Source organism: Sinocyclocheilus grahami, unplaced genomic scaffold (genome assembly GCF_001515645.1).
Source record: "Sinocyclocheilus grahami isolate Dianchi unplaced genomic scaffold, SAMN03320097.WGS_v1.1 scaffold8.1, whole genome shotgun sequence".
NCBI classification, from domain to species: domain Eukaryota; kingdom Metazoa; phylum Chordata; class Actinopteri; order Cypriniformes; family Cyprinidae; genus Sinocyclocheilus; species Sinocyclocheilus grahami.
The window spans coordinates 3,787,840-3,803,523 of NW_015505187.1; the positions used below are offsets into that span (position 1 = coordinate 3,787,840).

The 15,684-nt window shown below is 37.9% G+C and overlaps 1 protein-coding gene across 1 annotated transcript in view; it reads right to left on the bottom strand.

Annotated features, from left to right (window-relative positions):
- Positions 1-3,310: 3,310 nt before the first annotated feature.
- ppfia2 (PTPRF interacting protein alpha 2) overlaps positions 3,311-15,684 on the bottom strand; it is a 184,976-nt gene continuing 172,602 nt past the window's right edge. Inside the window, exons 14-21 of the mRNA XM_016279608.1 lie at positions 14,685-14,823; positions 14,389-14,606; positions 10,077-10,317; positions 9,635-9,664; positions 7,889-8,016; positions 7,621-7,799; positions 7,354-7,447; positions 3,311-4,950 (exon numbers count right to left, since the gene is read on the bottom strand). Coding sequence (XP_016135094.1) covers positions 4,944-4,950; positions 7,354-7,447; positions 7,621-7,799; positions 7,889-8,016; positions 9,635-9,664; positions 10,077-10,317; positions 14,389-14,606; positions 14,685-14,823 — 1,036 coding nt within the window. The 3' untranslated portion in view covers positions 3,311-4,943. The remainder of the gene's footprint in view (positions 4,951-7,353; positions 7,448-7,620; positions 7,800-7,888; positions 8,017-9,634; positions 9,665-10,076; positions 10,318-14,388; positions 14,607-14,684; positions 14,824-15,684) is intronic.

The window sequence follows — 15,684 nt, forward strand, 5'->3', positions numbered from 1 at the left end:
CGCTCAAGATGCGCTTAGGACAGTTCGGACATTGCAATAAATCAGAGGTAAAAAAACGATATAAATACTGTTCAGTTTCTTGCACAGACCGATCGTTTTGTGTATTTACACATCAATGCATTGCCACGAGCCGCAGGGTTTAATTTGGTTGTGTTTGTGTATGTTTTTTTTACTCTCAAAGCCATGATTCCCATTCACCTCCATTATATGACTGCAACGGTTTGAGTTAAAAAATCTTCGTTTGTGTTCTACTGAAGAAACAAAGTCACCTACATATTGGATGCCCTGGGGGTAAGCAGATAAACATCACATTTTCATTTTTGGGTGAACTATTCCTTTAATAGTGAGAATTGGTCCCTTTACTAAACTGTTGGCGCCATGGGTCGCGGAAATTTGTATGGGAGCTATTAACAAAAATATTTGTTCATGATCACTCATTTTTTAAAGTGATGTTTCCTTCATGACACTGGCTACAGTATGTAAACATTTGGAATGGAACCACTGTCGACTGTTCAATTCTATACAAAATATCAGAAACTAGTGATTCACCTCATCTAATCGTCTCTCCGTTCCCAGCGCCAGCAGATTGTTGTACTCTCTTTCCAGAATTTGTCTAGCCTGTAGAAAAGAATTCATTAATTCAGCATTGGTACCTCCAAGTAACTGTAAAGTCCTTTTCACACTGAATGCAAAAATTTGACACAAATGTTTGGCACAATGACGCTTTTGAATCGAAACAATACATTCTTATAGGGCGATCATTCGCTGAACGAAAAAGCAAGGATTTTTTTTTCATTCTGTGTGGCGATATTTTACCGTCACTCCGCGACGAAACGGGCCGCTCAATTAGATTTGAGCCAAGATCACGTGCCCGGAGCAGCTGCTGTTGCACAAAAGGGTGAGAGTGGTGGCACTGTTTCGAAAACCACCGTAAACAAACACAGAAGAAGAGTATTCTGAGAGAGAAGAGGATGCCGAGTTGTTGTTATCATTGGTATCTGAGAACAGATTTATTCTCACCACTTTATAAAGAATATAATTTCTGTATAGTCATTGTTATGAGTCAGAGTGCATTCGCTCAAGATCTGCCAATCATGGGATAATGATTCTATACATTACATGTATAGAAACATTTTTCTATTTTTTTTATATATGTAATATGGAAGTAAATAGACATAAGATTATGACGTTATATTTTCTGTATGTGTTTTATGCAGCTCATGATATTTTTTATAACTGTAAGGGATGTTTATGACAAATGATAAGCTGGGGTCGCTTTCAATCCATTATAAAACATACAAATAGTGCATGTGTGCCTATTATAAAATAAAAATCCACTTTAGAACTCAACTGGAAGTTATTACAACCACTCGATGATGGGTTAAAGTGGGTTTTAAGCAAAAAACAAATCACATACATTTTCAAATGTAGCTTGATGCTAATTGTACCTCTATTTATATTTTAAGATGTATTCTTGTAGGAATTATAGATTGTTTGTGTTTCTGGTGCAGAACCAAACTTTATCTTAATTTAATGATGTATATATTGAGCAGCAGAGCATATACGAGATACATATCTGAGGAAAAATGCATTGCTGGTCGGGTGTGTGTGTGTGTGTGTGTGTGCACTCACGGTTCTAGACGTAGGGGGAGCCGAAGGGCTGGTGAGCGAGACCATCTCCTGGATGGCCAAGCGCAGTTTGAGGCGGTGCAGAGGATTGCTGATGCCGATCTCTCTCTGGATCTCGGTGTCTGACAGGGCTGACATTATAGCGCCACTTTTTACGTTGGCACGGCAAGCTGCGACGTACCATTTAGAAAATTGGAAAACTGTGACTTATCGAGGGATAACAGAAATGCCTTTTCTTTTGAACCTTAGTCCGTGTTTGTCTTGATAAATATTTGCACTTTAAGACAAGGCTGCTATCATAAACCCTCATCAGACATTCACGCGGACGCTTTCTATGCAGATCTCCGCTGGGAAATGTGTCTAGCTTTCCTCAAGGTTGCCTCTTGTCGTTTACCAACTTTACAGGGACTGAAGGGCTTGTAACATAGAGTGTGTCTTTAGAAATGATTCAATATATCTCTCCAGCTAACGTCTGAATGTCAGAGAGCACTTGTTTCCAAGGTTCTGACAAATTCAAGCCAGTGTAATTCAGAGATATTTAGAGGCAAGGCTTTACCGTTGAACTGATGTAATTCTGAGGGCACCTTGCTATAGAACAAGCACAGGTGAGTATTTTATGGTGTGTGGAAATTGCGGTGGACTTTAAGGCAGAGAGTTCCATGTTGCTCTGAGGGTGTTCCTCCCTCAGAGAGCAGCTTCGTAATCCAACCACATGTTTGGGGTGTACGGTAAGGCCACTTGAAGAGTCGAGTACAGTACTGACACGTGCTGTAGTGAATGATATGGTTCTGTCTGCCCAAATCAAATCTCAAAACCGCTTACGTGACCACTGATATCTCTTTTGCACCAAAGTGGTGCCGATGATGGTGCCAGATCCGGTTCTATGCGGAAGGTGGATTGTTTTTATTCGAGTCGACGGAAATTACTTTTTTTTTACTATGTAACGTGTAAGCCGTAAATTCGAATAAGCCATCTTATTCCTAGTTTTGGAAACATATGTTAGCATTCCATTTAGGATGAAATGAAGGAAAGAAACTAATGGTGTCGGTCACGCTGAGACGCCAGCGAATTGAAAGTTCCAGTTTTTCAGATAAACATATCGTGACATTTCCTTGCTGCGTCCTGATCCTCGTCTATAAAACCGAGAGCTTTAGAAAATTGGAAAACTGTGACTTATCGAGGGATAACAGAAATGCCTTTTCTTTTGAACCTTAGTCCGTGTTTGTCTTGATAAATATTTGCACTTTAAGACAAGGCTGCTATCATAAACCCTCATCAGACATTCACGCGGACGCTTTCTATGCAGATCTCCGCTGGGAAATGTGTCTAGCTTTCCTCAAGGTTGCCTCTTGTCGTTTACCAACTTTACAGGGACTGAAGGGCTTGTAACAGAGTGTGTCTTTAGAAATGATTCAATATATCTCTCCAGCTAACGTCTGAATGTCAGAGAGCACTTGTTTCCAAGGTTCTGACAAATTCAAGCCAGTGTAATTCAGAGATATTTTGAGGCAAGGCTTTACCGTTGAACTGATGTAATTCTGAGGGCACCTTGCTATAGAACAAGCACAGGTGAGTATTTTATGGTGTGTGGAAATTGCGGTGGACTTTAAGGCAGAGAGTTCCATGTTGCTCTGAGGGTGTTCCTCCCTCAGAGAGCAGCTTCGTAATTCAACCACATGTTTGGGGTGTACGGTAAGGCCACTTGAAGAGTCGAGTACAGTACTGACACGTGCTGTAGTGAATGATATGGTTCTGTCTGCACAAATCAAATCTCAAAACCGCTTACGTGACCACTGATATCTCTTTTGCACCAAAGTGGTGCCGATGATGGTGCCAGATCCGGTTCTATGCGGAAGGTGGATTGTTTTTATTCGAGAGTCGACGGAAATTACTTTTTTTTTTACTATGTAACGTGTAAGCCGTAAATTCGAATAAGCCATCTTATTCCTAGTTTTGGAAACATATGTTAGCATTCCATTTAAAAAAAAAATGTTTTCATGTAGCTTAGTTGAACAACTGAAGCTGGTGGTTACGATAAACCCGTGGAGCTGTTCGTCATCCATTTCGTCAATGCTGGTATGAGATAAATCCTGGAACATAAAGGTGCATGAAAGGCACTTTTACTAACACGTTTAGATCCTTTTTGAAATATTGGCATGCCAAAGCAAAATGTGACATTGTAAAAAGTTATTTTCGGAACAACAACAAAAAAAAAAAACATTGAAAGTTAACAAGCACTTTTCCCATGATGTTCTATTTTAGTATCTGAAAGAAAATGTGGTTTGTCAGGGCGACTCTTGCCTGAATAAGCTGTAAATAAAAGCTAATAAAATGGACCACACTTTATGCTGACGGTTAAAGTCAGAAGTAACGACGGATCTTTTTTTCCACATTGTCACATGCATCCAAGTGAAACTGAGTTGTTTCAGTCCACTGGATCTGAATGAGAACTAGCAGTCAATTGTAAGAAAGGGATTTTTTTTTTTTACATACTTAGGTAAATGGCATAATTTAACATATGCACAGATGAATCAGTCACAATAAGAACAGTAACATGCATTTAGAAAATAAATTGGGTTAAATATTATTTCTTGCCGACTTTAAAGTCTGTCTACGCGAGACTAGTTCCCGGTTTAAACCGGCAGGTTTAATTTTCTTTGATGGAAAAACCGGATTGAGCACCGCCACCGTGTCAAAGGGGAACTGTCCTGTCGCCGTGAACTTTCATGTCTGTGTGCTGTAAAGGCAATAAGGCCTTTGTGGTGATGGTGGTTATGATGTATCTCTCCTCATCTTTACGTGTTGAACTGCATATGTTCAGGTCGAATGTAATGCGTATGAGTGACTTCTTCTGAACATACTGTAGCTGGGGAGGGAGAGAAACAGTTATGAGAGAAAACAAAATGAAAAGAAAAAAAGAGCAGGGAAGAAGTCAATGAGTTCACAGTCCATAACCAGAGACGAGACCTGGTTATTGAATACGGCACATGATGCACACACGCACGCACGGACACGCGCACGCACACGTACACGAGAGGAGAAAGGCCTCGGCATGGCAGATCGAGAACAGGTTGTTATAAAGGCACACATTCTCTCTCCAGGCAGAGATGCATCCTCTATAGAACTGCAGAGGGGGAGAATCACATTTACAGTCAAATGAAAAAGAAAGGCAGAGGTGGGGGTCTCTGGATGGACAGAAAGGAAATGCGTCGGACCCCCCTGAAGATAGACACACACTTTAGGAGCATGACGACAGACACGGACAGAGCATCGACAGTGGAAAATGCAGCAAGTCTCGGCAACACAAACTAAACTTACCCGCTGATACAGAGTCAGATGAGGAGAAAAAGAGATAGAGAGAGAAAAGAAAAATAGAGAAAGCGATGGGAGACAAAATTAAATGCTTGTTATTGAGCATACTGTATGTAGACTTTAGAAAAAACACCTCGGCTCAGAGACGTGCATTACTGTTGGGAATTGTTGTATTTTTGCACTTAGATATTGACTTGTTGGTCACAATTGAACAGATCTACTTGTCTTTAAAAGTTATTTTTTATCATACAGCATGCAGAAAGTATGACAATGCAATGGAAACAGTGAAGAGCCGCCTTTGTGTGGCGCCGCCATGGATGAGACCAACACGAATCAAATTACATAAAACGGTCACATTCAAACATTAGCGTTAAGGCAAAGAAATGTGATATTCGGCAAGCATCGCATGACATGCTGTAAACACAACCAAGTATGCAACAAAGTCACAAGCCTGCTATGAAAGGCACATTCTCTCGTGGTTATACATTCTACAAATGGCAATCGTACATTGATTGTATTATAAGTAGTACACCGTGTGGCATATAGATAACAGGCTCTATTATTATCGCAAACAGGTATGTAAATGGGTCTTGTATAGTTAAACAAATAGAGTATAAACTGTATTGACATTGAAAATGCTTTCTTTTTCAGATGAGCTAACATAAGGCCCGAAACATAATCTACACAAACACGTAAATGTGAACGCCAATTAGCTGTGCAAGCTTTAACCCGGTTTCCATCCAAGGATCTATTTTTGCGGGAAAAAGATTTAGCATGTTGAAATGTTTATAGGGTCATTCCGTGTCAAATCAACCAAATTAAAAAAAATTCCCCGGCTCAAATTTTTGATTTTGCTAATATTTTTTCTGAAGAAAGACAGACATGTATAGTGAAGAAAGCCAAAATATTAAATGTCAATTGTGACCAACATTTGGTTTTCAACCACTAAATATAGGTAATATTCAACAATCAGAAAATGTAACCTCTTTGAGGTCCTCATATCTCTGGGACTGAACAATGTAGGGCTTTGAAAATGAAGATTCCAAAATAAAAGTTTATTAAGAAATAGAATCTAAAATCATATTGCAATATCTTTAATACTTCTTGAGTTATAGGCACGCAAACTTTGGAAAAATAATATTTATGGCACTCAGACAGGTATGTTCAATGCAGTTATTTTGACAGAAGTAAACAAGATACATCTCTAGTTTCAACATTATTTGTACTTCAGACTTTCCTCTTTAAAAGAAAAGTATCATTATATTTTTGCAAAATGACCCACATTTGGTTTTTGACCACTGAAAATGTGTACATTTTAACAATTTACTCCTGGAGCCATATTGAAATTCCAATATCTCTGGAACCGGACAATATAGGGCCTTAAAAATGAAGATACCAAAAGGATAGTTTGTTAAGACCCAATATCTAAAACGGCATTAAGATACCTTTAATACTTCTTGAGATACAGGCATGCAAACTTTGGAGAAAAAACTTGAAAAGTGCCGTTTCCCCATTTTTGAATGGTTGCCATTGGCACATAATGCAACAAAGATTGCTAAAGTCAACATAATTTACTAGTAGACCTACCAATCTCTTTGTAAAAATAACATTATGATGCTGCCATCTTTCTGAAGTCATTTTTAACCCCCTGTAATTTGGCTCTGAATCTCAGGTGAAAATGGCCATTTTGACCCCCCCTCTACAAAATAGTGGATTGCTCAGTAAATATTCATCCATGACATTTAATATTTTGGCTTTCATCACTATACATGTCTGTCTTTCTTCAGAAAAAATATTAGCAAAAGCAAAATTTTGAGCCGGGGACCTCTGGTTGAGTTGACACGGAATGACCCTATACATATTGATGATGGAAATGCTAATAATGCTATGGATTGCCACAAACTTCAAATATAGCAAGTTTAGTTTGAAAATACTTTTGTGGTTGGTTGTTTGTTCTTTCAGGTCATCTACTGTCATGACCAAACAATCTTCACAAGTTCATTAAAGCTAGCTACTTAAAATAACTTAAATAAATAAATCTATTGTATAACTATCTATCTTGAGTACTGAGGCTTGGTATTTTAAAAGTGACGCAAAAACTCACTCTAAATCTGTACAACAGGACTACGCGAAGCTCTTTCTTACTTGCGTAGCGTATGTTTTTTGGCTACTTAATAATCTTAATAATCAATGCATCCAGATGGGCCATATGTTCAAATATTATTTTTTAAAGAGAGGTGTGTGAAACATAACATCACAGTATTTGTGTTGTTTGTTATGTTGTGTCAGTTGTGTTATGCTAGTAATATTTAGTTTTTTCAAGATTTGGGCCCAGGAATTAATTACCTTCATAAAAGGTTGTGTTGGATGTATAATTTGAATTTGTCAGAGAGCGGTTTATAAAATACTTACTTCTTTTTAAGCCTGCGATCTTTCTCCGCCTGTGTTCCCAGCTTTCCCATCGCAATATCCTGACCTAGAAGCTCAGGATCGGATACATTCCCTACTGATGGAGAAGATCCATTAACCAATCATTTGATAAAGTTAGTAATTATATTTACATTCGACTCCAGGTCAGTGTTTTAATCAGATTAAATCAATATTGAAAAGGACTGCGCATTCTGATATACATGTATACAAAACCTAACTCTTAATAGCTCATATGTCTCTATGTCTCACCTTGTCCTGGTCCCATAATATCTTTCCCCAGCTGCCCCAGTCTGGCCTTCTCTTTCTTCCCAAACAGACGTCCGATGGAGGATTTGATGCCCTTCTTCTTTGGCTGTTTATGGAGGGAGTCTTGACTGCTGGCTACACTGCTCAGAGCACTGGCCTCCGTCTCTAATGCAGCCGTCAGGCTGGAGACAGACAAACAGATTAACAGCGGGAAAGTTGGGTCATGTTTGCATGCAGGATGTGTCTGGCTGCTGTCTTTTTGCCATCTCACCGTGCGTCATTGTGCGAAGAAGCAGGCAGCGTGTGGGTCATGCGGACTTGGCGAGGTGTGGGAGGTGGCGAGGTCTCGCATTTGATGGTGGCCTTATCCTCTCGACCGTCCTCGTCCACCGCTGCGATCTGTGACAGAGGGAATCTGAATTAAAGGGACAGTTCACCCAAAAATGAAGATACTCTCATTTAATTACCCTCATGTCGATCCGAAAATGTAACACCTTTTTTCTGTCAAACATAAAAGAAGATATCTTGAGACATGTCTCTGTTTTTTTGCACATACAGTGGACGTCAATGGACTTCAGTATTTTTGGTTTCCTAGCGTTCTTCTAAATATCTTGAGGGTGAATTTTGGGGTGGAAAACAGGATATTTCTTAATAATACATGAATTTTCTTATTCTGAATTACCAATAAAGATATTTTTCATATAACAAATGGGGTATTCCAGAAACCTCAGCTAATAAAAACTGATGCTAATAATAATCAAAAGTAACAAATGTCACCCATATACTCATTTTTTTTTTTTTTATTAAAAATGTGTTATTATATGTAAAATCCTTTACCAATACTTATTTATCGTAATAACAAATAATCCTCAGCATTGTTGTTTTTTAACCCAAAAGATATTTTTCATATAACAAATGGGGTATTCCAGAAACCTCAGCTAATAAAAACTGATGCTAATAATAATCAAAAGTAACAAATGTCACCCATATACTCATTTTTTTTTAATTATTAAAAATGTGTTATTATATGTAAAATCCTTTACCAATACTTATTTATCGTAATAACAAATAATCCTCAGCATTGTTGTTTTTTAACCCGTACAAATATCTAAACATGTTTAAAACAATATAAATGTTATACTACGTCAGAGCGCGTACACACCTCACGCACAGGAAGCCGTGCGCGTGCCAAAGACAGTTGGACATAGTGGTGTATTAGAGGTAAAAAATTATATAAATACGGTTCGGTTTCTGGCACAAACCGATCGTTTCGTGTCTTAGGACATCAATGTGTCGTCACAAGCCGCAGGGTTTAATTTGGATTTGTCTGTGCATGTTTTTTTTACTCTCATAGATTTTGTTACCATTGCCATGCATTATACGACTGATAGACTGCAACGGTTGGAGTTAAAAATCATCATATGTGTTCTACTGAAGAAACAAAGTCACCTACATCTTGGATGCCCTGGAGGTAAGCAGATAAACATCACATTTTCATTCTTGGGTGAACTACCTTTAAGGAGCAAAATGGTAATACTAAGACTTGTTTTCAAAGAATTAGGTAAATCTGCCAGTGGGACAAGAAAAACTTATTTTTTAAAGCATAAACCTCATTGAATTTTGTTATATTTTATTAATTTCATTCACCCTTTTGGACTGTAGCCAATTCGCAGATAAACATCACATTTTCATTCTTGGGTGAACTATCCCTTTAAGGAGCAAAATGGTAATACTAAGACTTGTTTTCAAAGAATTAGGTAAATCTGCCAGTGGGACAAGAAAAACTTATTTTTTAAAGCATAAACCTCATTGAATTTTGTTATATTTTATTAATTTCATTCACCCTTTTGGACTGTAGCCAATTCAATTCAGTTCAGTTCCAACTCATGAACTGGAGATGGATTCTTTTTTTTTTTCAGATTTGTCCCCAACCCCGGTGTCCTCTATGCTGCCCATAACAAAAAGAATCATGCCAAATACAGCCAGCTCTTTTGTGAAGAGACCACATGTTAAGTACCTTTCTCCTGTGTTTCCGCAAGTCACTGGGCTGCAGAACAAAAAACAAAATATGTTAACAGCTTAATGGATACTGGATAGTCATGAGGCATTCAAAGCAACGCAATGTGATGCAGAAACTGCAGAGAAATGACCAGGAAAGCTGTAATACAGCAATTGATTGAGGGACATCATACTGTGTCATTTGTGACTTAACCAGCACTAAACTTTGCATGAAAAAAGGCTTTTGTACAGCCCCAAAATGTTAAAGTTACGTACCATGAATTAAACAAATATTCTTAAAGGGTCATTTGCATACTGTTTACATAAAAAATAAAATAAAATCATATTTCATTTCCAATGACCATTTTCCTCCATCTATAGTCAGCACTGTTAATATATAAAAAGATCAAAGAAAATCTTGATATGAAAATATGGACAGAGATGCGGATGGGCTCGTATACCAGTGTCATGACCCCCATGCGCTCCATGTCGCGGGCAGGGCTGCGCGGGGTGAGTTTGGGGGTGGAGTGTCCGCTGGGAGGGGAGGAGGAGGCGAGGGAGGATGCGGTGGCCGAGGCAGTGATGGAGGCTCCGGGATGGTGCATCCGCGCCAGGTTCAGCCCCTCCAAGCTCACGCTGGCCACGCGGTTCTCGATTTCCTCTGCCCTCAGTTCTGTTGACTCCTTCTCTTCCTGGATCAGCCTGGAGAAAAAGAGGAAAAGAGTCAGAAATTACAGTGTATGATAATGAGCTAATAGCATTATGATTTACAACATTACTGGAGTGCTTGCTGGGTGAAAATGTGTGAATAATTTTGGCAACAGGACTAAAAACAATGCAGCTGAAACAACTAATTAGCCCTTACTACAATGGATGGTACAAAATGAAAAGCACAACACTAAAATGAACATAAAAAGCAGACACACTGTTGTTCATCAGAAATTCTGGATGCTGTCTTGACGCAAATATTTTTTTACTAAATGCACAATTACACTGTTTAGACTGGTTTGCAGATTCAGAGATTGTTTTTGAAGATCTGATACCACAGTTTCTGTAAATCTGTCTCTTTTTCTGCACCTAAGTGCAGGTGTCAAGTTTGTGAAACAATATTGTTAAACTGTTTTTTTTTTTCAGCTGTAATATGCTGCGCTGTGGGTTTTAAGATGCCAGTTTCCACCAGGTGCATGTATCCAAAGAGATAAAATGGCATGGTCCCGATGACTCGATTATTGAGTTATGAGAGGAAAATTTCCAATAGGAAATGCATTAAGTCTGTGGAGACTGATGTTCTCGGGGCTCAGAGAATCTACATACTGCCTTTGTGACATGGGGTTATGGCTTCAGGCACAGTTTTGGACAGCCTTGCTTTAAAGCTACTATATAAAAAAAGGTAGAAAATTGGCTTTAGTTTAATTTAAATCTAAGTTTAATTTAAACCTTTCTTTAAATTGTAATACCTGACATCTGAAAAAGGTCATTTCTAAAAAAGACATTTCAAACAAAACCCTAACATTTTTTGTATATATATTTGTGTAAATCTATATATCAATGTATCAAAAGAAAGCATAAAAGTAGTCTATTGATGCTATGGTATCTTCTCAAGTACCAGAACTTTCTGTGTGCTCGTATCTACTTAGCAACAGAAAAAAACACACTAACTTGTGATAAATCAAAGCAAAAACCAAACAAAACTGTTGAATGCTCCAATTGTCCAAACAGAGCAAAGTCACAGCATTCACACTCTTCAGGGAAACCAACCTACAAACTGATTATTTAATTTTGTCTCTGCAATTCACCTTAAACATAGAAAAATGACAAAAGAAATGCAATAATAAGCTCAGAGAAACAGAGAAATAATGAAATCTTGTGCTTTACTGGCCAAAGACTGATGCGGTTGGTTCAGAGAACGCTTGAAGACACGACCGACAATCCTCAAGAATCGCAAACTGCAGTTTACTGCTGAAACATTCGATAGCTCTTGTAGTGGATGTTTTTCATGGTCTTGGATTATTGAATATCTTGTAAAGCCACCATCGAACAGGCTGCAAACAATTACACACTGACCATTTGTCAAGCATTTAACATGTTTACAGTTTGTTGTAAGACATTCAACAGCCCAAAAGTCTTCCAGCCCAAAAGCACAAAGACCAAAGCTGGTGCTTTAACAAAATGTGGACCACGGCTGGGGGGGGGGCTGGGGGGAATAAACCACACACAGGGGAAACATCTTTCTTCCTGTTGTAATCAAAAAACCCAGCAGACATTAGAGGCACAGTTAAATAGCATAGTAAGCGGTATTTGTACACAGGTAATCAAATAAAGTTGAGCACACATACTGTACGTTGCATATGAGGTTGCACATTTTTGATGAAAATGATCTGAAATTTACATAAAGGGAGCTCCTGACCAAAAATAAATGTGGGAAATAACAGGACAGAGAACTATCTAAAAAATTTGTCTGCAGTGAGTGGCTCTTAGTGAATTTAAAATGACCTTTGAAACAACTCCAACTAAAATCCAACTAAAAGTTCCATTAATGTGGGAAATAACAGGACAGAGAACTATCTAAAAAATTCAAACTTGTCTGCAGTGAGTGGCTCTTAGTGAATTTAAAATGACCTTTGAAACAACTCCAACTAAAATCCAACTAAAAGTTCCATAAAAAAAAAAGAACTCCGTCTGTTCTGGCCTCTTCAAATATTAATCACACATTTCCACTGAATTGGACAAATTTCAAATTAAATCTCAATCAAATCCAAAGGGTCGGGATGGTTTATTATTTAGTACTTGATTTGAAGTCATACATTTGCTTTTGACAGCCTTAAGGCTGGAATGCACTACACGACTTTTGCCCTGATTTTCCCCCGATTTAGAGTCTGGAGAAGTTTACGAATTTTATGACTGTTTACAAAGTATAAATGTATGATGTCTCGCATTCAGATTTTAAAACTTGCGTAGTGTATTCCTGCCTTTAGCTGTAAGTGCAAGGGCTGCTGGTTCAAATCCAGTTTGGCCTTAAGATGACCAATTTGTAAAAGGACATCAACATGCAGGACACATGTCCAGCCTGACAGGTGATAGTGTTGTGATATTAAGGAGATATATACAGTATACATATGCCAATCCCAGAAATTATGGAAATCAGGAACAGCAGAAATGTCCACATGGAGTGAAAGGTTTCCATTTCCAGGAAGCCTTTCAGTCAACCGCTCTTGTTCAATAATACTGGAGTCATGCCTCATGCTCTCAAGTGTCAAATCAGCCTATGCACTGCGTGAACAGCCTACAGGAGAAACCTTGAGCTCTGGCTGAAATTTAAATCAGCATATACGAGTCTCTGTAGAGATGTAGAAATTCTAATAAATGTGACACTTAAATCATCAAAATATGAGTGAAGGGATTAGCTAGAGAGTAGAAGGTTATATGTAGGCTATGAAGGGAAACTTGAATGATAAATCTACACTTCTAAGATGCAAAGGTGACAAGTTCAATTCCTCGTACTGTACGTTTTAAACACAGATACCAGGATAATAGTCAAGGAACTTGTACCTGTCCCAGGAATCAGTGTACTACATGTCCCTCTGGATAAAAATATGGCAAATAAACATTTGGCAAAGATCAGATGTAGAAATTTACAGAAGAATGAGTGAGTATGACAAGACAGAAACAACCGAACTGTAAGTGGCAGTTAAAATGGAGAAAAAACAGTAATAACATTAAAAAAAATTATAATAAAAAGACTTAAGACTGGAATACACTACAGGACTTTTTAAATCAGAAACATATTTTAAAACAATGTCCACACTTGCTGACTTTGTAAATGGTTACAGAAAAAAACGGGGCATCAAACACCACAAAACTAAGGATCACACACACAGTTAAATGCAAAAACTTGTCTCGTTACTAGGAGACACATGCCAAATGAAAACAATATTTGTTTTAAAATTGGCTCAAAATATCAAATGTGTCTGATGTCCTCCAAATGTACTGATTCATATTCCGAAGCTAAAAAATCACATGTGAAATCTGTCAAAATCTGCAGAATGGCTCCAACTTTTGGCAATGAGCGTCGACTCCACTAGACTGCAAATCTGTAGAAAAATCTGTGCAAAAGTTGTACAGTGTAGTCCAGCCTTAACCTGACTAATAAGATCACTGCGTTTTGCTTTATGACTGTGGATTTTTTTAAACACATTTAAATGATGTTTAAAAGAAAAGCTGTAAGAGTTATTCTTAATCTAATGCTAAATGAACAACAAGAGGAAAAACAAACATAGATACTCATTAAATAATAAAAAAATCACCCTATCTCAGATTTCCCTTAAGTCAGGTTTCAGGCCCCATTACTACACTTATCAGAGTAACAAATGTCTTCCTTTTGTTATCCAACTAGGGTTTTATTTCTCTGCTAGGCCTGCATTTGAAATATCATTAACTTTCTTTTGGACAATCTTGAAAATTGTGTTGCTGTTTTTGGACAGGTGCTAGCCTGGTTTAGATCCTACCTTTGTTGGTGTAAATGAACAGCTGTCAAATCTAATAATGCTAAAGAAAGTATGCACCAAGGGTCGATCTTAAGCCCACTGCTGTTTTATCATCACCTTTGAGGTGATATTTCTAAGAAATATAATGTCCTTTCATTGCTTTACAGATGGATTACATTATAGACATTAAAGCAATCTGAATGTAGCCCATCTCTGGGTAGACCATTAAGGCAACACGATTTAAGCCTAGTCTACAAAAAGGTGCAGTGGCCACAATCAGTAAACTGACCGGATCTCTTTATTGATGGCATCTAGTTGTTCTTGCAGCATCATTGCCAGAGTCTGAGCATCTGAATGTCCTCCAGGAGACAGTAAATCCATCGAACTGAAAAGGGTCTCTCTGTCGTCGTCATCGATATCCGACATCTCCGTGTCGCTCTCGAACGGGTGTCCGCCCAGAACGCCAAGTTGCTGAGAGCGCCATTCGTGCTCTCCCAGAGACTTAGCCTGCAAGAAGATGAAAGAGAAACACAAGGAGTGATGTTTAGCACAAAGCTCAAGAAACAATAGGTGATGAGACCCTACCTTCTGTTCGTCCCTACGTAGCCCCATGCGTCCTCTCCTGGGCCTGCGGATCACCTTGGTGGAGCGATAATGGTCAGATTGCGTCTCAGCAAGAGAACCCAGAGAGAAGCGCAGATCTCCAGATGCATCCAGATGAGACCTGGAATCAAGACCACAATCTGTTATCACAATCTGTTATCTAGAATTAATTCATTTTAAACTTTTAAAATCTAAAATTAAATTTTGTTTACATTCTAACTGGTTAGTTTCACTATGAAATACATTGGAAACTATAAACTTCACTTGCAAAACTCAATACTAATGTTTTAATGGAACCGTAGTATAAAATCATACAGAAGGATCGAGGTATGTATGAGTCAAATAATTTGACAAACACCGCATAGAAATGGTAACATAGTTCCTTGTGAGTTATATTGCCGTATACATAGACTGCAGTCTTTTAAGGCATTTTAACAAGAATGGAACTAGGGATGCAACGATTATAGATTTTGTTGGTACGATTATTGTCTGAGGAATAATCACGGTTTTACGATTATTATGCATTTATTCATTTCCCAACATAATATCACATGAACACTCTTTAGATATTAAAGTGTTATTTATTGCTGGCTTTTGAAACCGAAATAACACAGAAACCAACAATACAGCACAAAATAATAATAAACAAAAGACAAACAACAGTCCATCTCTCCCGTTGGAATTAAAAAAGGTGACCTCTGCTCTGTAAACATCCATGACAGTATTTCTCTTTTGAAAATAACAAATGGAAATAGATCACAAAAGTATTTAATGTTTTCAGTTTGTACATTCTTTACATTTCTTTTGGACCTCGAGTAGAGAATTTGGAAACATGGTGAAAAAAAAAATGTTGGTTTTTACTTATGAATAATACTACAACAGGGATAGTAAATAACAAAGTTAATGAAGTATTATTAATATACGACTAATATTAACTTTATTTGTCCCACAGGGGAAACTGTTACTAATGATGGAAATAAAC